General features: G+C 33.8%; 1 protein-coding gene across 1 annotated transcript; it reads right to left on the reverse strand.

Moving 5' to 3' along the window:
• Nucleotides 1-745: 745 nt before the first annotated feature.
• LOC133534638 (uncharacterized) lies at nucleotides 746-22,047 on the reverse strand. Its single transcript, XM_061873852.1, has 6 exons — nucleotides 21,917-22,047; nucleotides 14,139-14,487; nucleotides 13,560-13,757; nucleotides 9,362-9,496; nucleotides 4,927-9,108; nucleotides 746-1,036 (listed from the first exon to the last, which is right to left on the reverse strand). The coding sequence occupies exons 2-6, from the start codon at nucleotides 14,452-14,454 to the stop codon at nucleotides 807-809; spliced, it is 5,061 nt and encodes a 1,686-aa protein (XP_061729836.1). The 5' UTR covers nucleotides 14,455-14,487; nucleotides 21,917-22,047; the 3' UTR covers nucleotides 746-806.
• Nucleotides 22,048-23,614: the final 1,567 nt, after the last annotated feature.

Raw genomic sequence — 23,614 nt, forward strand, 5'->3', positions numbered from 1 at the left:
TTTCCTACTTGACTACGGAACCCTAAAAACTATCTTGTATGAGGACCCAACCTTTTGTTATTTATTTTAATTGGTATTATATTGTACTTACTATCTACATAACAGTGCTAAAGTGCATTTAATCTGAAATTTGTAACTAACTATAAATGTTCGTGAGTTAGAGCCCACTAACAGACCCATATCATCGTAAAATCATGTTTATAAGAAAAGACGCAACACACAGAAAACCGCCCGAGGAATTTCATACGGAAAAAGGAAATTCATAGGAAACTGATTCTTTAGCAATTTGCGGTTCAAGTAAAGTTTGTTGTATTGTACATACTTATGCTAAGAGCTGTCCAATGGAAAGTGAACCGTAAACTACTAAAGAATCAATTTCCTCGACCTTACACTGATCCGCCTGTTCATATCGCTATCGCAGGCGCATAATTATAATGTTGTCCCGCCCGCACAGTGTCATTGACTGCCGGCATTATAAGCAGGACAGCAATATAATATAATTACGCGCTTGCAATAGAGATAGAAACAGGCTAAAATACGGTTAACTCACGTATTTTTAGTTACTCGCGCGACATGTTTCGGGGAGCCTAGATCTCCATTTTTAAGTACTAACAGTGCATGAGAAGCATTCACGATAGCCGCGCGCCGCGTACTGCAGCTAGGTTGGTCTATGTACGAAATTCCTCATGCTAAGCGTTCTTTCTTTAGTATGGTATGGTATGGGATTGCAATAATATATACTTTGACCAAGCTTTTGTATTTCAAGTAACGCAATCACATATTACTTCCAGATAAACATAATTACGCTAAATTCTCCTGCATCCACATCTTTTAACAACGGGAATCAGTCTCGAAGATTTTGTCCGTTTGGTATTTCGCATTTTCATTTGAAGTATTTCTTGGTTTGATGCTAGCGTATTTAATTCTTGTGTAAGGTCTTTTATGACAGCGTGCAGAGGAATTAGTTCGCTTTCATATATCAAAGCTAAATTTTTGTTGAGACAGTCTTTGTGTTTTTTTGCGCGATCAACAACATCTGAAATAGCATGGAATAATTAGGAATGCCTATTGAGATCCGAAAAGTATTTACTTATATATGTGCCTAGTTACAAAAAAATATCGCAGTGATCAATAAATGAAAAACTATTTTGTTTGTAGTAAAGTAAGTATATGATAAGACATTAAACATACTTACAGTAGCAATCAAAATTATGACTAGAGATGCAGTTTTGTATAATATATTACTTAATCTAGACGAGAAATATTAATATAAAATATACATATACATAAAGGGCTAATAACCCTTACAATAATTTTCACCATGCCTCTTCTACTCGTTTTGCCTTTGAAAGTTCTTAAATGGAAAATTAATATTTGCGCAAAAGTAGACTAAGATCTACTTTTTTTCTCGGTACTTGATGGTACTTTTGCATGCTATGTGTTGTTTATTGTTACTAAACACGGATGATAAGGACATACCTAATGGACCTCTGATATATGGATAGTAACTATATGGAGTGCTTCGTTTAGTATGGATCAAACGAAGGTCAATAATAGAGTAGAAAAGTAGGTTTTATAACCGTGTTACATATGAAAAGTTACGTTCATCTTTTGGCTAACAATCAAGGACCAAGGACAGGTGATTAATTTAAGTCATAAAAGTGTTACTTACTTTTTTGCGGAAATTCATAAAGGCAATTGAATAACTAGGCCGTGCCTAAAAGTTGAACACCGTTTATCTATTGTTTCATAGGTACCTACGCACTTTATTGGAACTATTGGAAGCATAAATTGAACGGCAAGTTTCTCATATATTAATTAAAAAATAAAATTGTGATTAAAGTAAACATTAGTAGTAAATGTCCATAATCTCAAAGCAAAATTTTATCACTACCTAGTTGGTTACTAAGTTCTGTTACTCGATTTGCAACCTCTTTATTTCCGTTAAAACAAGTGCTACAGAAAAAAAAAAGACATAATGTGGTGTATTTGTGAGCTATAATTATATACCACACATAACGCTTATCTCGTCGTATCTATAATAAATTCGGGCCTAAAAGAGAATCGTATCGCAGTAATTGCGTTGCACAAATGTGGGCACCCGCCAAATATGATTTTGAAGTTGCTTGAAAACCTAAAAACTTTTACTATTCAAGAATATTGTAACCGCCAGAATGACAGAGTGTATGCAAAAAACAGTTAAGAGGCGATTGCGGCTGTTCCGAGAGTGCAACGAGTCCCTCTTATGTGATGATTTGGCTGGGTGTGTCATACTCAGGGCTAACACAGGTTCATTTCTGTGAAAAAGGTGTGAAAACTGGGGCCAAAGTTTACCAGGAAACCGTTCTCGAACCAATAGTGAAGCCCTTAAGCCTTACCCTATTTCAAAACCAGCCTTGCGTCTTTCAACAGGACTCGGCACCTGCACATAAGGCAAAAACAACTCAAGCCTGGCTTCGAAGGAACAAAATTGACTTGGCCGTCCTCCAGCCCGGACCTTAACCCCCTGGATTATGCCATATGGCAGGTTATTGAGGAGAAAGCGTTTGCTAAACCCCACACAAATCTTGACTCCCTGAAGCGACCCATAGTTAAGACAATGACGGAATTAGACAGGACAATCGTGCGTGTCGCTATTGATGACTGGCCTCGTCGTTTGAGGGCCTGTGTCAAGGCCAGAGGAGGCCATTTTGAATGATATTGTCATATGTAATTCCTAATTTTGTGTACTTCATTTTTATATAGTGTATTCAACTTTCGTTCGTATATTTTATGTAGATAAAGATTATTGCAGTAACAGAATTTAGTAACCCACTAGGTCTATGTATTAATCTATTTTAACCGCAATTAAAGGCTTAAATTTAATGTACAGTGTTTTTGGCGTGAAGCCTATACGCGACGACCGACGATGGCCGCATAGCGGACACAACTTTACTAATATTACTTGCACAGGGTTACCCCTGTACAACGATTACCACGCTCACGAAATTACCGCTTTTAAGCCCCTCCGTTTGCCTAACTAGATACCATCTCACCAAGCCCAGCCCAAAATAACCAATTTTAATTGATTGAAAGGGTTTATACTGAAAATTTCGCATGTTTTTAAAATACTGGGATCCCGGTTTTGTATAGAAAAATACCGGTATTGAAAATTGCATTTGAAAAGGCGCAACTACAGCTCTTACAAAAAAAGTGATCCGCTGTGCACGCACTCTCCCCTACGTGAATTTATTTGTCTTGGAACTGTAATGCTAGCCACAAGGAAGAGTTACAGATCCTGTAAAATATACTACTAAGCCTGTAAAGTACGTCTGAATTTAATTATTTCGATTTTAATACCAAACGTTCATCTTCTGGGGGTCAGTCATCATTTGGTGCCACTATCTAATTTAATTTATTTATTGAGAAGTTCTACAGCGTTAACAATAAATAATATACAAAAAAACACGAGTACTTATAAGCATAGCCAATAACAGAACTACCTGGAATTTATACTAGCACAATTGGATTAGGACCAACCTCGAAATCTCTGGAACAGTCATGAAATTTGGTAAGTATATAAATTAAAGGCCCCCTTTTCATGACCACACCATTTGACATTTGGGGACTTCGAGGAATCGCAGCCGTCTTGGAGAATGTGTACCATCTAGGAGAAATTCGCGTTACTCTAAATCTACATTCTTTATAAAAGTATAGTGTAAGGCAACATTCAAGCTTATTATATTCTATACAATAAAGTCCTTGATAACTTTGAGGAAAAAAAGCATCTTGTTATAGAAAATACTTGCTTAATCTAAGTTTAACGCTTATACACTTCCAGGGGACATTCTCTTAATAGGAAACTCGGAGGAATATGAATTCCACTTTTAACTATACATTTATACGTGATCTCCCTCAATATTAACATTTTACTCGACTGCCACTTAACCATAAAGTAGGGTTATGGATTTAAGTACTGATGATTCAGTACGCCCTGTAGCTTGGGATACTGGACGGTTTTTTTTAAATCGGTAGATTTCTCTTACCCTTCACAACCTGTTTACACTTGTATTATTACAGAAAATTTAAACCAACCGCCTTGAGAGGACTCCGAATATTAATTCATTTTTTTTTCTAGCGCCTAAATTATCAACCTGTTTTTAATAAAATAAATAAAAGTAATGAATATAAATATTATAGGACACTATTACACAAATTGACTAAGTCCCACAGTAAGCTCAGTAAGGCTTGTGTTGAGTTGTGTTGATGCGAGTGTGTATGTGTTATGTATCTGTACGGCTTAGAAAATATAACTTTGAGCGGACATCTTTGGGCCCATATAGGAACACAGTATGTCACGATTGACTGGGCAAGTGATATATATATATTTGGGTGAGTAGTTGTGTAGACGCAACATGTTTGAGGATTTTGAATAGACAATTTTTATCTTTGTTATTAATTCTCGAGTATTTGTGGAAAATTCTCTGTAACATTTATGCTTTAAATGTATGCCCTATTTCATAAGCTATCGAATGATTATAATTTTTTAAATGTGCGATAGGTATATGGACAGATAATGGTATATTAACCAAGTGCAGTCGTGTTTGGCGCCATAAAACTTTGAAGGGCTGCATTTTTAAAATGGTTGAGAAAAAACATCGGTATGGGGGGGGGGATTTGTTGATAAAATTCATCGTACTATACGTGGTTAACGGCTCCACTATACGTTCACAAACACATTGTATAATACAGGGCAAAAAGCGCGCATGTCTTAGTGATCAGCCGTACATATTATAAAAACCGTGAATCTCGATAAATAAATAGTACCTTCTATAAAGTTATTAAAACATGAAACATTTATAAGTATACGCTTCGTTTGATCCGTACTGAAAACCACACCGTGTTTATTTGACATTAAACAAACTGAATAACAATATACATATTTACATTTTTCACGATGAGTTTGATATATTGGCAATCCGATAATACTGTTCCTTTTTTCTAATCTTACGTCTTTGTCCAAAATGTTCAAAGAGATATCATTTTCGTTATCCACGGGTATTCTTATTTCATTTCCATGTCGTATTAATGTTTTTACGATAGTAACTGTGCCGTTACTAGGATTTTGTTTGTCAATACGTGGGCTTTGTGTTTGAACAACCCTTTGTTTGTTGTCGTCGATATAACTATAAAACGACATATCTACATAAAGTGGACTTGTACCATTTTTTGAAAAAGACGATTCTGTTGCATCAATATTGGATTCTTTCGGTTTGGTTGTATTGGATTTTTGATAAAGCGTGGTTTTCCCATAAGGACTAATAGATTTTGCTCTAATATTATTCTTGTTCAACCCAATTAAATCATGTATGGAGGCAGGTATTTGAGACGACTGGTATTCACTAAGTTGGTCAATCATATCAGTTGTGTTTAATTGAGATACATCTCTAGTTATCCTTAATAGAGCATAGTCCTTGTCAATGGAATTAGACAGACTTATTGTTTGTATAGATTTTAATGTTTCCGGACTTGTTTCCTTGTGCACGTTGTAATCAATATCTTTTAATGTTGATACGGAACTTTTTATCAAGTTATTTATTGGTATAATATAACTGCCGACCTTTGCTTTATGAGTATAATTACTGCCAACATCTATTTCTGACATTATGCTATTAGATTCGGATTCTTTGGAGATACTTGTAAATTCATTGTCAAACGATTTGTAATCACGATAAGCTTCAGTATCTAAATTTACAAAATCCTCTTGTCTTCCAATAGTTTCTGTGAAAGATTTACTTCTTACGTTATTCCTCTCTTCTCCTTCCCTGTCTTCAGAAATATTGCTTAAAACCTCACTTAATAAGCCCGAATATCCACCAGAGGGTAAGTTACTTCTTGTTACAATTTCTGTTTTGTCTACTAATCCGTAATCATTGTATTCCACATCTTGAGTCTCTAAGAGTTCATTTTTAAAATTGGGCAATTCTGGTACATTTTGAGCAAGTTTTATTTGTTTTGGATATTTATTACTGTGTGTATTTAAAAGATCATTTTTATTATCTATTTGACCAAAATTAGTATGGGCCTCGTCATCAGAAGTGCGTGCTTGCACAATTTCGGCACTTTCTGATGTAATTTTTGGTACAAAATCTGTGATTGAGTCATCGTGTTTTGCCTTTTCCCGCTTGTTATAATCAAAATCTTTCTGTTCTTTTTTATCATTTAAATCTTGAATAAATTCAGGTACAACCTCGGGCGTTTTATCGGCATTTGAGTTGTCATATAAGTTAACAACTTCTATCCTATTGCTTGCAGAGTCAACGGAAAAATATTTACCATTCTCAGTATGTGAATGTTTTTGATATGTATCTATATCATCGTTAATAAGTTTATTCCCATTATTCAGTTTGATGTCTAATGTTTTTATTGGTTCTGGTTGGTCGTGGTTTTTAGTAAATGATGCAGAATTATCATCAAGATTAATTTCAGGATACAAATCTCTTGCATTTTCTGGTAAAATTTCCGTAGATGATTCAGCAACAAATTTTCTATTGGTCATCATTTTTGAACGCAAATCATCTGTATTGTTTTTTGTTACAGATATGTTAGAGTCAGTATACAATATATTTTCCGATTTTCTTTTGGCTAAATATACATTTGCTGTTTCTTGATTTACAGCTGATTTATCACTAACAGAAACTGTTGCATCCAAATATTGAATATTATCAGGTATCGTTTTTTGTAATGAATCTTCTACGGACTCGCTGGGTGGTTCCAGACCTTTTGTTCCAATGTCTAAAGATTTTGTATTTTCACTGATTAGATAGATGTCCTGTATATTTTCTGGTTTATGTAACAATTCCGTTTCCTTGTAATTTGCATTCGTGTTTTCATTTTCTTTGTATTTTGTTAGCAATGTTTCTATATTGAGTGGGCTTTGGACAGTTTCACCTATGTTTGTATCTACATGTCTAACATTTGCTGGTAAACGATTATGTAATGGATCAGTATTTATTTCGTTTTCATTTGATGTCGTATTGAGTTCTGTTTGATTAATAGTTAAGTTCAGTGAGTGTGTATGTGATAAACTTCCATCAACATCAGCATAAAATGTACTTTCCAATTTTTTCGTGCGTGAATCTATCGTTGTTGATTTAGTATCATTACTGACATTTAAATGTAAATCTTTTATTTTTCCTGGCTGGCTGATTCTTGGGGTTGAACTTATCTCACCTTCTAGTTTTTTATTTTTTGTATCTGCAATAACTGTGCTATTTTTGGTTAAATCAGGAGAGCTTAATTTAGGTACATCAGTAGTTTTAAAATATACATCTGTTATGTTGCCTGGTATTTCTTCAATATCTTCGCATTTTTCTATTGAGGTGCCAGATGCAATAACCGTGAATGTATTACGTTTAAGGGCAGTTGTTTTATTAATATCATCGTACTCCATATCCAAGTCACGATTCGCCGAAAACGCTTTTTTCTGTAGAATTGCGCTAGGTCTCTTTTTTTCGGATTCTGGGTCTGACTTAATATAATCATCTTTCGAAATATTTTTGCCCATAATGACATTATTTGTACTTGTTAAATCCATGCTTTCAACTAATAACTCTTGTTTCTCTTTGTGACCTAATGCGTTTTCTGTGTTACGAGTTTCTACGTTATTTGAAAGTTCTTGCTTAAAATCCATACTGTGTTCGGAAGATACATCAAATTCATTATTTTCACTACTTGAAATACTTTGTGGTGATGAGTTCTTAGGTTCATTTTCATGATTCTCAAGTTTTTGTTCAGTAGACTTTTTAAGCAAGTCTTCTGAACACTTTTTACTCATTGAAGCTTCATCTTTTTCAGTCACTAAACTATCTAATCCGATGTTTAGTTTGTCGTTAAATTGTAATGATTGCTTTTTAGATAAAGGCAATGTAGCTGTAGCTAGAACAGGTATTGTTGCTTCGGCAACTAGGGATGATTTAGAGATATCATCATTATTATTACTACCAAAATTCAATTTGATATCGTCTTTTAAAGGACCATATGTATTTGGAAATTTAGGATTTTCTGTTTCCAGCGTTGTCAAATTTATATATAGTGCATCTTTTTTTGCATCAAGACTGTCTGCGGCTTGTGTAACAGATATGTAACTAACTTCTGACTGAAGTAGTTTATCTTTTAACTGATCTCTACTCCCTATCTCAGCTCTTTCGACTATTGGCTTGTCTTGTTTTGTCTTCACATTTTCTTCAGGGTTTTTAGTTTTATCAAAATATAATTTCTGATTGTCGATTGGTGATACTGATTCTTGTTGTGATACAAGATAATCGTTTTCATTCTTGTTAGGATTACTTTCAGTCGAGCTTAGATATTTTGATGCACGTTCTTCATCATGAGAATTTTGATAACTGCCAACTTTTTTGGAATTCGTGGCAACATATGATGGAATGTCCACAAAACTAGTTTTTTCTTGTTCAATTTCTACAATGTCGCTTTGATTATTATAATATTTTTTTAAAGTAGCATCATCAGTATTATTTGGTTTTATGTCCTCTTTCTGTGTATCTTTTGAAGGTGTAACATATTGAGGAATATAATCATGTTCCATATATTTTGTTTTTTCTACTGTACTGGGGTAATGGGGTGTACTTTTACAGATTTTATCAATTGTGTCAGACGAAATCCTTCTACTATACCTACGTTCTTCCTCTTTATATCTCATAACATCTTTTGGAGGAACAAAATATGATGCTGGATTATCATAACTTTGCCTTTGAGCTTCATCATCATTGCTTTTTATTGATATTTTTTTATTCGGAATTTGATCACATAGCGTTTCATTAGAAGACACATCAGTAGGATATGTTATAATAGAATTTGAATATTTTGCCTCCAGTGAGTCTTCTCTCGGAATTTTTGCATAATTATCCATAAGTTTTTTCAAATCACCTTCTTCCTTTATTGTTTTCTTATCATCTAGTGTTTTATGATGTTCTTCTGAAGATTTATTACTGAGTGTTTGTTTTTCGTCCTTAGCGGATTGTGAAAACAGTTCAAGTTTCACTGGTTGATGGGTTTTTGAAACAGTGTAGGGGTATTTGTCTTCACTAAAAGGTGGGTCGAGGCATCCACCTGTAGCAAAATAAGGGTATTTACTTTTATTTATTCCTTTAATTTACATTTTAACCCTTACCCATACAAATCACCTACATATATTGACCACATAGACGTGTCATTAGTAACTTAGTACTGGCATTAAGGTTCAACTTAGATAACACTTTCACAAAAATTTTCTTGTTTTGAAGCGAATTAGCAATTAAGCAAATTTTGTTTTATATATGTAGAACCTGAGAGATTTGTGCGGCCTGAAAAAAATGACTGTTACCTGGTTCACAAGTATCTTTGTTATCATCAAGCTTTTTAGTTTTATTACATTCGAGTGGTAGGTTTTCTTGACAATCTGCTTTTGAGAGGCTATAAGCATATCTGTCTTCATCAAAGGGTGGATCAAGGCATCCTCCTGGAATAAAAGGTAGAATTACTTAAAAGTCCGGGGCGCAGAGTTACAATCCAATCTCTTTGACGTGGGACACAAAACGACGAAATTAAGGTGCAAAAAAATCTAGGGTTCACCTCCACACTTTTAACACGCTTAATGTAGAAAACCCATAAGGGCGTGTACATCAATCAATTAAATGTCGCGAGTGAATGAATTAATTATTTATGATTTGACCGACCTTGGTTGGATTAATTAGTCAGTAAAAAAAGGCCCAAAATATAAAATTACTATGGATCATCGATATTTCAAGCCTACATATTTTATATTTGCCTCATTTGTCTACTGATAATATTGGTTGGCCAGTCTATATCCTTTCTAAAATTAAAAGTGAGACTGTTTTGCTGATTTGTTAGTCACGTACCTACGGGACAAAAACGACGAAATTAAGGTGCGAAAAATCTGGGGTTCACGTCACACTAGACATGTGCGCCGATGGCAAAATCATCGGCAGCGGCGTGATCGGCATGAAATCAGCGTGGCATAATTTTTGATGCTGCTTGGGAAAGTAGCTGTAGGTATTCTATGAAGATAACAGGAAACTTTTTCAAAAAAAATCATAACTTTCTCATACAAAAAAAAATCATAACTTCATAACTTCCTCATACATTCCACCATGTTGGAAATCTTTACAACAAAGGATACTACGATCAATATATATCAATTCTATGTGGCAATCTGCAGAATCTACATGCATTAAGTTGAGGGCTGAAGATTGCGGATGGATACAATAAGAAAATGCATATGAAATTTTATGGTATGAAGGTGTTCCCACTCCCTTGCTTGCGGAAGACATAATTATTGACAGCTCGTCAGAAGATGAGGTCACTGAGTGCTCTTCTGACAAAGAATCATAAAACTGCTATAAACTATTTGAGTTTGAGTTAAATGTAAAATTACCATGATTTTTTTCTCTTGAATCATTTGTGTTGATTAATATAACTTTAAAAATATACTAGGTATGTATCATTTGCTACGACCAAAAGTTTTAACAACATTATATTATACCTGATGACAATGATAGTAGTAGGTAGAGGTATTTTAGGTCAATGACGTGATAGTTATTAAAGATAAGTAATCAGGATATTAGGTACCTACTAGAAGTCCTAAAACAGGTAAGTTACTGAAATTAACCTTGAGTTTATGTCCAAAATTATGATATTTTGTATTTTTCTTTGTCTGTGCCAAATATTTTCAAGACAATTTATCAAATTGTTAAAGTTTGATATACTATAACACTAAACTACTACTAAATATGTATACATTTGTTCACCTTAATCCTTTGCGATAAGGTGAAAAAATGTATACATATTCATGAACTTGACTGTACATATTAGAACTGCGAAAACGCTTATTTTAACAATTGATACTCGAAAAATCATAAAAAGGCCTAACCACACAATGGAACAAAGTCGCAAGTACTAAAAATCACTCTGCCTCCTCCGATCATGGATACATACGTAAATAACGTAGAGCTGTCGAAGAAAATACGAATAATGCTAATTTAATGTAATTAATTATACGCCGTTAAATTAAGAAACTTTAGCAGATGTACAACATACTCATACATACAAACAACAATTACTATGGAAAAACTCTAAACTCGCGAAAAAATTGTCAATTTCATACAAAAGTTTGATACCTACTCGATCAAAATGTATGAAACAGCAGATTTTTTTTCTGCGTTTTCGGTGTTGGACCCATAGTAAAATTTGTTCGTATTTATGTATGTATACATTCACCCCCTAAAGATTCTTAGGTATTCAACATTTTACGGTATATAAGTAACTGACAAAACCATTCATATATGAAAAACTGCCAGGCTGCGTGCTGGCAGACCAAAATTTATGTATGCAGTTTTACCTAGTTGGTTACTAAGTTCTGTTACTCGATTTGCAACCTCTTTATTTCCGTTAAAACAAGTGCTACCGAAAAAATAAAAAATGACATACTTAATGTGGTGTATTTGTGAGCTATAATTATATACCACACATAACGCTTATCTCATCGTATCTATAATGAATTGGGACCTAAAAGAGAATCGTATCGCAGTAATTGCGTTGCACAAATGTGGGCACCCGCCAAACATGATTTTGAAGTTGCTTGAAAACCTAAAAATCAACAAACAATTTGTTTATCGCACAATTAATAGATACAATAGTACTCAGAGCTTCGATGACCGCAAGAGGTCTGGAAGACCACGCACCGTAACCCAGTTCTAATAAAGGCAGAGAAGGCAGAATTGCAAGAAAACCCGTCCGGAAGCAAAAGTTGTTGGCAATACAGATGTCTGTGAAGAGAAGCTCACTAAAAAAAGTTATCAATGAAGACCTTGGACTACACGCTTACCGCAGACAAAAAGGTCATTTGCTTAATGGACGATTAAAGACTATGAGGCTAGAGAGAAGTCGCGTGCTTTTGAAGCGGTACGCACAAAATGGCCACCAAAAATACTATTTACAGATGAAAACATTTTTACCATTTAAGAATGTTGTAACCGCCAGAATGACAGAGTGTATGCAAAAAACAGTGAAGAGGCGATTGCGGCTGTTCCGAGAGTGCAACGAGGCCATCCTCCCTCTTATGTGATGATTTGGCTGGGTGTGTCATACTCAGGGCTAAATAGGTTCATTTCTGTGAAAAAGGTGTGAAAACTGGGGCCAAAGTTTACCAGGAAACCGTTCTCGAACCAATAGTGAAGCCCTTAAGCAACACCCTATTTCAAAACCAGGCATGGATCTTTCAACAGGACTCAGCTCCTGCACATAAGGCAAAAACAACTCAAGCCTGGTTTCGAAGGAACAAAATTGACTTTATTGCCCACGAAGACTGGCCGTCCTCCAGCCCGGACCTTAACCCCCTGGATTATGCCATATGGCAGGTTATTGAGGAGAAAGCCTGTGTTAAACCCCACACAAATCTTGACTCCCTCAAGCGGGCCATAGTTAAGACAGTGACGGAATTAGACATGACAATCGTGCGTGCCGCTATTGATGACTGGCCTCGTCGTTTGAGGGTCTGTGTCAAGGTCAGAAGAGGCCATTTTGAATGATATTGTCATATGTTATTCCTGATTTTGTGTACTTCATTTTAATATATAATTTAATCAACTTTCATTCGTATATTTTATGTAGATAAAGATTCATGCAGTAACAGAATTTAGTAACCAACTAGGTACTTGATCTAATGTAAAAAATTGGTTTCACTCGGTAAGTCGATAAGGTAAAATATAACTGTCAGCTGACTGCTAAATGTGGTCTGCCTGCAACACCCGCCAACATTTGACATGGCAGACTTGATGATTCACGTTATACTTAATAGTCTCTATCTCAGCATTTATTTGGTAAGTATGTAAAATATTTTATAGGAAAAAAGGCTGCTTAGTAAGAAATCTTGTTCAAAACGTGCCAGGTTGCGCCACGGCAGACCAATTTATTTTAGGACCACTAATGGTCTACTTTATCTGTAAAATCCTTATTGCCGGTAATACGATGAGGTAGGGTTTGGAGCGGCCAGCTCCCGGACTATAACACGTTCGTACATTTCCGTAAAAAACGATGGGAAGCACGTTATTTCATTTAAGTACTATACCTTTATTGTTTTTTAAACGCATATCACGCATATAGTTTATTTCCTGAGTGCTATCTTAATAAATTTGATATATGTGTACGTGTGGTATAAGAATTAGTTGAGGTAAATTGCAATTAAGAATATTGGTGGTTAATGAAATATATAATAATAATAATAAATAAATAAATAATAATGCGACTAAAAATATTAGCGGGTAAGTAAACAGGCGATCGATAATCCATGCTACAACAACATATGCGGTGGCTATAAAAAGGGATTCAAAATATATGTGAGTAACAAAATATACCTCCGATTGTACACGCTATAACAAGATACACTGTCGCGGCAAAACATAATAGCTAATTAACAAGGAATCATTGATTTGGAGGTACATGATTAACAAACCTTTTTGCCACCTCATTCATGGTCGTTATTATTTAAAATATAATTAATTTACCTGGTTTGCATTTGCCAAAAAAACTTTTTTGAGTATGAGTAACTGTGTTCGTAGAGCTGAGAACTGGCGACATCGACAGCTTCTTTTTAAAAATGCCACTGGCCGATTTGCTGCAACGGCCACTTTCCACGGCATTTTGTTCGGAAGAACTTGGTAAATATGGTCCTTCATCATCGCTGTATGTTCCTAGGCAGCTCCCTAAATCAATATTGATAGAATATTATTCGAATTAATCATTTATTTACATTTCAGGGTCATTCTCAAATTATTATGACTCCGGACAGACTCACTCAACTCCGTCAAACTTTTCATATTTTAGTTTAGTTTGACGGAGTTTAGACGCAGGCACAAATCTGGAGAATGAACCTGTAATGTCCGAATAAATGGGCAGATGCACTAGCAACACTGGTCAGCTGCCATGTTGCTGAGGTGGAGCGGTGCACTGTGTCTGCGATAATAATTTGTTTTATTTAATTTAGTATATCCTACATATACGAGTACTTAATCAATTCATACAATTCTTATGCTATAAGGAGCAAATGATAAAAAAATTACAAACAGTGAGTGATGTTCACTTACCAATGTTAAATAGTTTTAAACCATTGTGACGTTTTGGCTCTTTTTCTGATTCACCATCCAAATAAACGTTGAATGACAGAATAGTCTGGTCGCTAGAAATAAGCCTGAGTTTTTCGGGTGCGGTAATGCCAATTCTTGGAACAGGTATCACACCTTTTTGGATCAGTCTTGGCTCATCTTTGTTCCTCACTCTCACTTTAACATTGAGTGGTGTGCCGTTGGTAGTAGTCCACGTTAATACATTATCTTGGTTTACAGCCTCTATTTCAAACGCCAAACTTTTAACTATTTCGCGTAGAATTAGGTCTTCATCCATTTTTGATCAACAAGTCTGATAATAAATAGATTTCTGCCAAAAATGTAATCTTTATAAACACACTTATTTGGCTCTTAAAGTTTTATGGCATTATTCATGCAAATAAAACTAAATAGAAGATTAAAAATAGCTTATTTTACTTATTAAATTGTTATTGAATATTTAAATTCTCTAAAATAGTTTCACATTTTTTGAATTTGTTAATATTATAAAAATCAGGAGCATTTAAAAATTTGTATGGAAATTGTTTTTTGCTCCTAACTTTTAAAACAAACAAAAACTATGGAAAAAAATGAAACGAAGGGGCATAGCTATGGTTAATATACATCAAATTGTACATCAAATTGTGTGTTAATATACGTTAAATATTGTAAATATATTTTTCATAATGTTAATAGACATAGACATATACATAATTTATTAGTAAAAAGATATTACAGGTCACAATTTCATACTTATACACATCTTATATCTATTAATTTAATACTAAACGATCAAATTAAATTAATTAATTATATTACACTATTCTTTATAATCTAGAAATTCTTGAAAACTATAAAAGCTTTGTTTGACGAGCCAACTTTTTAGTCTTCCAGAGTGGACTACGTTTGTATGGAGAAGCGGCCGCCCGCGCGTCGCTTTCCCATTAAATGGCAAAACGCTGCAACTCATGTTGTTACTTAACTAAGGCAACAAGCATGTTAAGTTGCCTTAGTTAAAATGATGCCTTTCATGTTTTTCTATCCTCCCCTTTTTCAGATTTTCAGAATGTCTTTTAATTAAGTCTGTAAAAAACTATCAAAACAAAATATCAGAATATATACACAATAATGATATATTACTCTTTATCTCGTAACTTTTTGTAATGTTTTTCTTATATTATTTAAAGAGTATATTATGCTATAAGCGCGATTTGATCAAAATTGCTACGAGTTCGAGAGTCAAATATAAAGAGTTTTATGATTATTTTTATAAATTTTAATGTCTTCATTGTCACTTATGTAAAACAATTTCAATACACTTGTAAGGAAATAAATACATTTTATCTAGATTCTTTACATTGCGTATATAGGCAGAAAATGCACAGTTGTCATAACAGAGTCGCTTCTGGCTAGCTACGCTATTCTTTAGCTTAGTGACGTCACTAAGCTAAAGAATATCGTAGCGTGGCGTGAAAATTAATTTAGTGACAGACGTCAAACGCCGAAAATGGCGGACACAATTTGACCTCGGGTCTGCCATCTTGTGGCCTGAATCGGAATCATAAACATGCACATGTACACGTCACGTGTTTTCTTGTGCATAGTAGGTTCTGCCATCTTGTGGGTTACATCGGAACAAAAAACATCAGTAATTTTGCTACCATGTGACACATACTTCTTTTCACGTCACATATTAGGAAATTATTGTTTCTAAAAAAATATTTAAACTAAAAAAACTATTATGAAAAAATAATATAAATAGTGTCCTAGAACAGAAAAGGTTTGCTTTGGTCCCTCCTAGCAGGAAAGAAAAAGCCCTTTTCCGAATAAGTGAGGTGCATAAAATATGTTTCTAATCATATACCAGTAGGGTTGTCTAAATAATATGTTCATGGCAATAGCCATTATTTAAAATATTCTTTAAAAAAATATTTTACTGACTTGTTAACCGAACGAACTTCCAATGGAAATATGATCTGTCAAATTGTGTTTTATGAAAAACAAATAATATCCAAATTGAAGTTAATAGGTGCAGTAAGATACCTTTGGGTATGGTGCTCTATGCACACTAGCGTCCCCTCCCTCCCCGTACCGCAACCCCCCTTTTACTATGGACTATGTGCCGGTTGCCAGTTATTTTTTATTTTTTGGGATATAACAATATATGTATACATTTTAGGAATAAAGTGTCAATGAAAGAAATAATCCTTATAAAATTCTTAACAAAAAAGGTTGTATTCATTTTTAAGGTTCCGTACCAAAAAAAGTACAAAAGGAACCCTTACGGTCCTTATATACCTTTTTGGTACGGAACTCTTTCCGTCCGTCCGTCTGTCTGTCTGTCACATGTCTAAATATCTCGAAAACCACTTAAGCTATCGATTTGAAATTTGGAATAGTTATGAACAATGCTAACCTTGAAAGTATTATTTTTTTATTATAATTTTTTACCTATGGAAAATGCCGAATATGAAGAGGGGGCAAAATTTCAGTCTAGTGACTAGGTCAAGTGGAGTATAATTTGAAAGAGCTTAAATTATACATTCCAAAACATTTTTCATTTCTTTTTCATAGTGATAAAACTTGATTTATGAATGAATGTGAAAAAAATACGATTCGCCCCCTTGATTTCCGAAGTTTACCAAAGAAAACTTATGTTTTTTTTTTGCGTAATATTAACATTACTATAAATTGTACAGGAAAAATATAATCAGATCTCTATCTTGGTAACTTTTTTTTTAATTAACAAAAAAACCTTTTAATCTTTTAAAAGTTAATCCTATCAAAAAAAGTGTATAGAATCTTTCTTGTAGGCAATTTTGTATAAATTATTTGCGTGACAGAACATTTTTTACTATGGGCCACTGTTTACGAGTTAGTTATGAAGAACTAAAAAAAGGGACTTTAAACCCTCCCCCTCCCTACTCGTTAGCGCCACCCCCATCTATCAGTACTTTCAGTATGTTGTGTAAGGCACCTTTACCTACAACTATGCCAAAATTCGCTTCAAATAAAATAACTATAAATTGAAATCGGTCCACATGATAGAGAATTCTTCAAAAAACTAACATACGTGAACATTTGCCGATAGATGGCGCTGTACGCAATTATACTTAGTATAGGTACTTCTGATCTAGTCTTTATAGTTACACGAGATAATTCAAAGTTTGTACGGAACCCTCTTGGCCGGTTTTGTTTTGATATAATGCACCATTTTCATGTTACAGCTAGATAAACTATAGCACAATCGGAATAGGACCAGCCTCGAAATCTCTGGAACAGCCCTGAAAATTGGTTGGCGTTTCCTTAAAATGCTTCAATAGGGCTCTCTTTTTCTATATACTTTACTCTTTGAGGCAGGCTAAGAAAAATTAAATAACTAGATTTTATTGTACGACTTTGTCGGCTTTATTGATAGCACAATCGGATTAAGATCAAGCTCGAAATCTGAAAGTCATGAAATTTCGTATGTATCTTATACCTTTAAACGAGCAATTCTTGTATATATATATATATATATATATATATTTCGGGGATCTCAGAAACGGCTCTAACGATTTCGCTGAAATTTGGTATATGGGGGGTTTTTGGGGGTAAACAATCGATCTAGATTAGTCTTATGTTTGGGAAAACGCGTGTTTTCGAGTTTTCATGCGTTTTTCTTTCGACGCAAAATATGGTCACTAATTTCGTGTTGCCGGCCACTGTCCAGACGGACACCAGACCAGACCAGACGGTCCAGCGGGTTAAGACACGGACGGCAAGAAACAACCAGTGTAACGGGTTCGAACCCCGCCCGGTGACTAAATTTTGTTTTTTTTTATATGTTCAAGTTTATATATTTATTTTTTATTTTTTATTGTTTTTAGACAAGTTTAAAAAAGTTTAAAAGTTTAAACATCACCATATTACAATAAATAGTTATAACCGAGCAAAGCTCGGTCGCCCAGGTACTATAAATGAAAGGCCCCTTTTTCATGCCCACACCATTTGACATTTGGAGACCTCGAGGAATCGCAGCCATCATGGAAAATGTTTACCATTCTGGAGAAATTTTTCGTTGTACTCTATTTAGATTTAGAGTTCTTTTCATTTCGTTCTTTATAAAAATATAGTGTAAGGCAATATTAAAAATTATTCAATTCTACACAAAATAGTCCTAGATATCTTTGGGAAAAAAATTACATACCAAATTTCAGGACTGTTCCAGAGATTTCGATGTTGGTTGTTAGAATATAACATAGTACTGAAAGAAATCGTATAGGGAGAACCAGCTTGTTCTACGGCTAAATGCTGGCGAAGTTCATCTAGCTATAACATGAAAATGGTGCATCATATCACAAAATGAATATAACCTTATTTGCTAAGAATTTATTACGGATGATTTTTTTCATTAACCCTTTTTTCTTCTGAACTCTAATACTTTTCTCAAAAATGAAAATAAACCGTCAAACGGGACATATTTAGAGAAAAAGGGGGGAGGGGTAGCGTCAGAGGGAGGGGAGGGGACGCTAGTGTGCGTAAAGCACCATACCCAAAGGTGTCATACTACATTAATTTTAAGCTGGATATAATTTGTTTATCTTCCCCATACATTAGAACATAACTTGACCGAATCATATGCAACAAGTTACACAATATGCATCAGTTAGGTTGCTTATATTTTTCTGGCTCATATTATCTGGTTGCCGAATGCAGAATCCAGTTAATTATATTTCATCAATGGTACAATTGATTTAATATAATTAACTGGATTCACAATCAACCGAAAAATGGCCCCACAAAAGACGTGCTCGAACGGCACTAGTAATACCGTGCAAGAGGTTTGATTTTGGTTTGGTTTTGGTTTGTGGTATAATTTTATTTTAAACATACTTTTATTTACCGAACAAAACAATTTTTTACTAGCGGAAATTGTGTGGGTGTTGGGTAATATTCAAAGCTGGTAGCGGGGTATATTTATGCAGAAGAGATAACTGTCAGTGTAAATATCTGGACTGGTTTTGGGAGACATGTTGGTTCCTTCCATGCTTACTCGGCACCCTCGGCAGCAAAGTTTGATTAACCCTCGTGTCTTGAAACCCGTTGCCATAGAATAAAACAAAAGAAATACGTTCTAAGTCACATTTATTTGACAATCAATTTTAATCATTAAAAACAATTGTATAAAAAACACGATTAGATCGAAGACGATTTTGAGATTTTTTTTCGATTTGATTATTTTTGTTTATGCCTAATAACGTTTTTTTTAGTTTGTTATCTACATTTAGTGACGCGTATTTCGAAACTATGTCATTTAACATAAATTTTAGGGGTAACATCTCGTATTCAATTAATTTCATGAACTCGGCTATTCGCACTTCAGGTGTATATCTATATGGTTCTATTCGTTTATACTCATTTAAAGGCATGTAAGTTGTGTCCATATTCGGTTTTATTATTGGTGATATATAATTATTAAGAACAAGGTCTTTGAAACATCCCATATTATTGTCCTTACCAATAGAATTACGAATGCGAATATTTTCATTTTGTTCTGCTATAAACATGTCATTTGTGTCAATGGAACAAATAGGCGTGACACTTAATTTACGCATTTGATTTATGTTACATTTCTTAGAGATCTCATTAATTGTGAAATTGATATCTTTATTGCTAAGTTTTTGGTGGATCTTTTCAGGTATATCGTTTGCCACGTCCACAATATTTTGCATATAATCGACTTGAATATCAATGTTACGCATTACTGAAAAAAAAAAAACAAATTTAAAAAAATAATATATCGATAGCTAATTCATAAAAAAAGTATACTACGGTAAATTGTTGTTAATTACCACAATACTCTTTGTCACTGTCGTCTGTGCTGTTTGTGGTATAATATTTATTCAAATTTCTGTTTTCGCTGTTTTCGCTACCAGTGAGAGTAAATTCGCCTGTCTTCTCGTACGTCTGAGTACTTGCTGTATTTTTTTCTTCTGGAGTGGAATTCATTTTTTTATATTGTGGTATAGCCATGTTCCATCCATGGAAACTTGTTGGTAGTTTATTAAGCAATACAGTTTCACTTAAAAAACGTTTGATGTCTCCAGTTTCATCTATATAACTGGAAGCAGGTGCGTGTAAAATGTCTACACAAGAATGATAAATCTGGTTAAGTTCATAACCCGTATGCTTTGTATCGCATTTTATACACTTCTTGAGAATTATTCTATAAGTAATAGGAATAGCGTATTCATATAAGCTATTTTCTTGTTTCTGTAGCATCTTATCAAAGTTTTGTAAACAGGTCACTTCTGGTACTATTTCGAGACAAGATTTGGAGTCATTCTCACGTAGCTTTTTGGTCAGTGATGTGAATTTAATTTTTAGGCACGCAGTTTCCATTGTGATAATAACCTCTGCATAATAAAAATAAATGTCAGAAAAAAATGGTGTATTATGCGACCGTGAGGATAAAACCAGTCTGATTTGCTAATAGGTACAGTCAGCGTCAAATACTCTGTAGCAGTCAAAGTGGCCAAATAGTTCGGTACACCATACTAAATATATGGTGTACCGAACTACTTTGTACTGTGTACTTTGGTTGCTATAAAGTATTTGACGCTGACTGTACCTACTGGAAGGTATCTGGGGCCCTTTTTGAATAAACTCTATACTGTTTGATTAGAAGTCGTATTGAGTACCTATTTGTGGCTATATAGATATTCTCCCTAGCAGGACGACTTATGTATTATTTGCGGCTATTCGTATTCTAAACTAAAACACTGGTGTGTAACGAAATCCTCCTTTAAAAAATTATGCTATAAATATCAAGTATTTAATGCTCTTAATTTATTCCCGTTGGTCGATTTTTTTTATCACGTCTAGATTTTTTGATATTATTTTTTTTACTTTTTTTGTGAACATCAAGAACAGTATACATACAAAATAAGTTTTTAGGAAAATTATTGAAAGTGATTTTTATGGTATTGCAATTAAAAGACCAGTTTGCAACTAACTGTTGTAAAGTAACAGCGAATACTGCGCATGCGCATATGTACTACCATAAAAATCACTTTCAATACTTTCTTTCTTTCTATTACAACTTGCTAAAACTTATTTTGTATGTATATATACTGTTCTTGATGTTGCCAAAAAATAAACATAAAAACAAAATTTATGAAATAAAAAAAATCATATCAAAAAATCTTGACGTGATAGAAAAAATCGGCCAACGGGAATAGATTCAGAGCATTAAAATCTTGATATTTATAGCATAATTTTTTAAAGGAGGTTTTCGTTGCAGACTAGTGAAATTGGAGAGACAAGTAAATTTATTCCAATGCGGAGTTGACAATATAAATTTGAAATAAAATAGTGATTTACGTGTAGTTACATGACAGCGATCTATTGGTGACTTATAAGAATAACATATGTTTTAAAGTGTGTATCAAATTACTTAGAAAACTAACTCTATCTTTATATCCAAACATTATTTTTGTCATAAGATCATTAAAAATGTGTTTTGAAAAATTGACAAGTACAAAATATCACGGCCCAGTGTAGTGTGGTATCAAATCGTCTCATTCACTAAAAATATGCTGAATGGAACGTTTTGATGCACATTTCAATATAATTTTATCTTTAAGAAAACAATTTTTTTAAAGAAATTAGGCCAAGAAATAATTAAGAATCACCCAGGTAGGTATATTAGAAACGAAAATAATCCGTGACTTTTTATTGATGATACGTTTTGATGTAAGTAGGGTCTTCTTACTTACCTGTTTCACTATTACAAAGCCGACCTATCGCATTGAACTCATAATTTAGATAATAACTGAAATTTAGAAATTAAAAATTAGTAAAACATATTGTAGTCAATCCATGACAGCCAAGACGTAGTTGATGAGTATTTTATTATGATTACTATTGACGTTTTTAAAATTGTGACAACCAGTATTAAATAAGTTAAAAGAGGTTTGCTGTGGCCCTCGTGATGTTGTTTCATTATGTTTAAAATAAATGATGATGGAGACCAATGACTATTATATTCTATGATGGAGATTGAGCCACAATGAAGGAACTGTAGATTAACGAGATTCAGAAAAACATAAATGGATATTGAAGCCGATGGTCCTGGGTTCGAATCCCGGTAAGGGATTTATTTGTGTGTGCGATGATATCTGTACCAGAGTCCTGGGTATTTTCTATGTATTTAAGTATTTATATATTATATATATCGTTGTCTGAGTACCCACAACACAAGCCTTGAGCTTACCGTGAGGGTTAGTCAATTTGTGTAAGAATGTCCAATAATTATTTATTTAATTATAAATAGCTTACTTTGAGTGCAGTAGTAGGATCTGAGGAATACATCTGAAAGAAACAAATTCAGTGTCTTTCAAGGAAAAATTAAATCACGTCTTATGTTTTATTTCCAAACTCTACCTACACAATAGTTACATTTCCACAAATTTCAATAGTAAATTAACAGAAACGATATGCGTTATTGCTCCTATTTTATGACTAGCTTTTGTCAATATATTACTCGTATTTTAATTCTAGCTATACATTTTTAAGTTACAATAAGTCGAAATGGTATAAAATGGCGCACTAGACTTGAATCAAATAATCACAGTTGACTTTTAACCTTAAGAACCTGACTTATGGCTTATAATACAAAAGAGTTTAAACATTTGATCAAGATGAGTACTATTTTAGTTTAAAAATAACAATTAAGGAAATTAACTTATAATGCGAACTTAGGAATAAGAGGGTTATAGTTAAAAATCTTAAGTAAGTGACGTGTTCGAAGAGACATTTGTTTTGTTTGTGTGTGTCTTTTAAACATGTATTGTCTATTCGAACACGTCTCAACTACATACAACTTGACTTACTTAAGTTTTTAGGGTTCCGTAGCCAAATAGCAAAAAACGGAACCCTTATAGATTCGTCATGTCCGTCTATCTGTCCGATTATGTCACAGCCACTTTTTTACCTATAGTAAGTTAGACGCTGCGGTTGATGTCCTTATGCAAGTACAGCCAGCAGCAGATGTGACTACCCGTCGGTTTCATTCTTAAATTATTTGCTCAGGCTATGTACCTATGTTCTTGTGAATTTAAACCCAAACATTGTCAATGGATTAAATGGAAACTATCTGTATGGTGTAGATATCTAAGTGCTGGCTGACGTTTTAGTATTCAATATTTTATAAAAGAGGCAGATAATTTAATATAGCTGGTGATACAAGTTTGTCAGTAGGAAAATGCGCAAACGTCAGATTTGCTATGATAACCATTTTTTTTATTTGCCGCTTTTTTCTACTGACGGAAATGGATTGACAAACTATAAATTAACACTATACCAACACAAGGTATAATTTGTTTAATTTTTATTACTTAGTAGTCATTTATCGCTTGGCGCTCGGGGCCACAATTTTTAGCATTACTAAATATATACACGTACACACATATTAC

This window comes from Cydia pomonella, chromosome 2 (assembly GCF_033807575.1).
Source record: "Cydia pomonella isolate Wapato2018A chromosome 2, ilCydPomo1, whole genome shotgun sequence".
In the NCBI taxonomy this organism is placed as follows: Eukaryota; Metazoa; Arthropoda; class Insecta; order Lepidoptera; family Tortricidae; genus Cydia; species Cydia pomonella.

Bases quoted from the DNA above. Each gene is read 5' to 3' on its own strand.
- LOC133534638 (XM_061873852.1), bottom strand. From the start codon at position 14,454: ATGGATGAAGACCTAATTCTACGCGAAATAGTTAAAAGTTTGGCGTTT. The intron at 9,497-13,559 runs GTAAATTAATTA...CTTTTATTCCAG, and splicing joins TTTTGGCAAATGCAAACCAG to GAGGATGCCTTGATCCACCC. The intron at 1,037-4,926 runs GTAAATATGTAT...ATGCTATTTCAG, and splicing joins TCAAACTCATCGTGAAAAAT to ATGTTGTTGATCGCGCAAAA.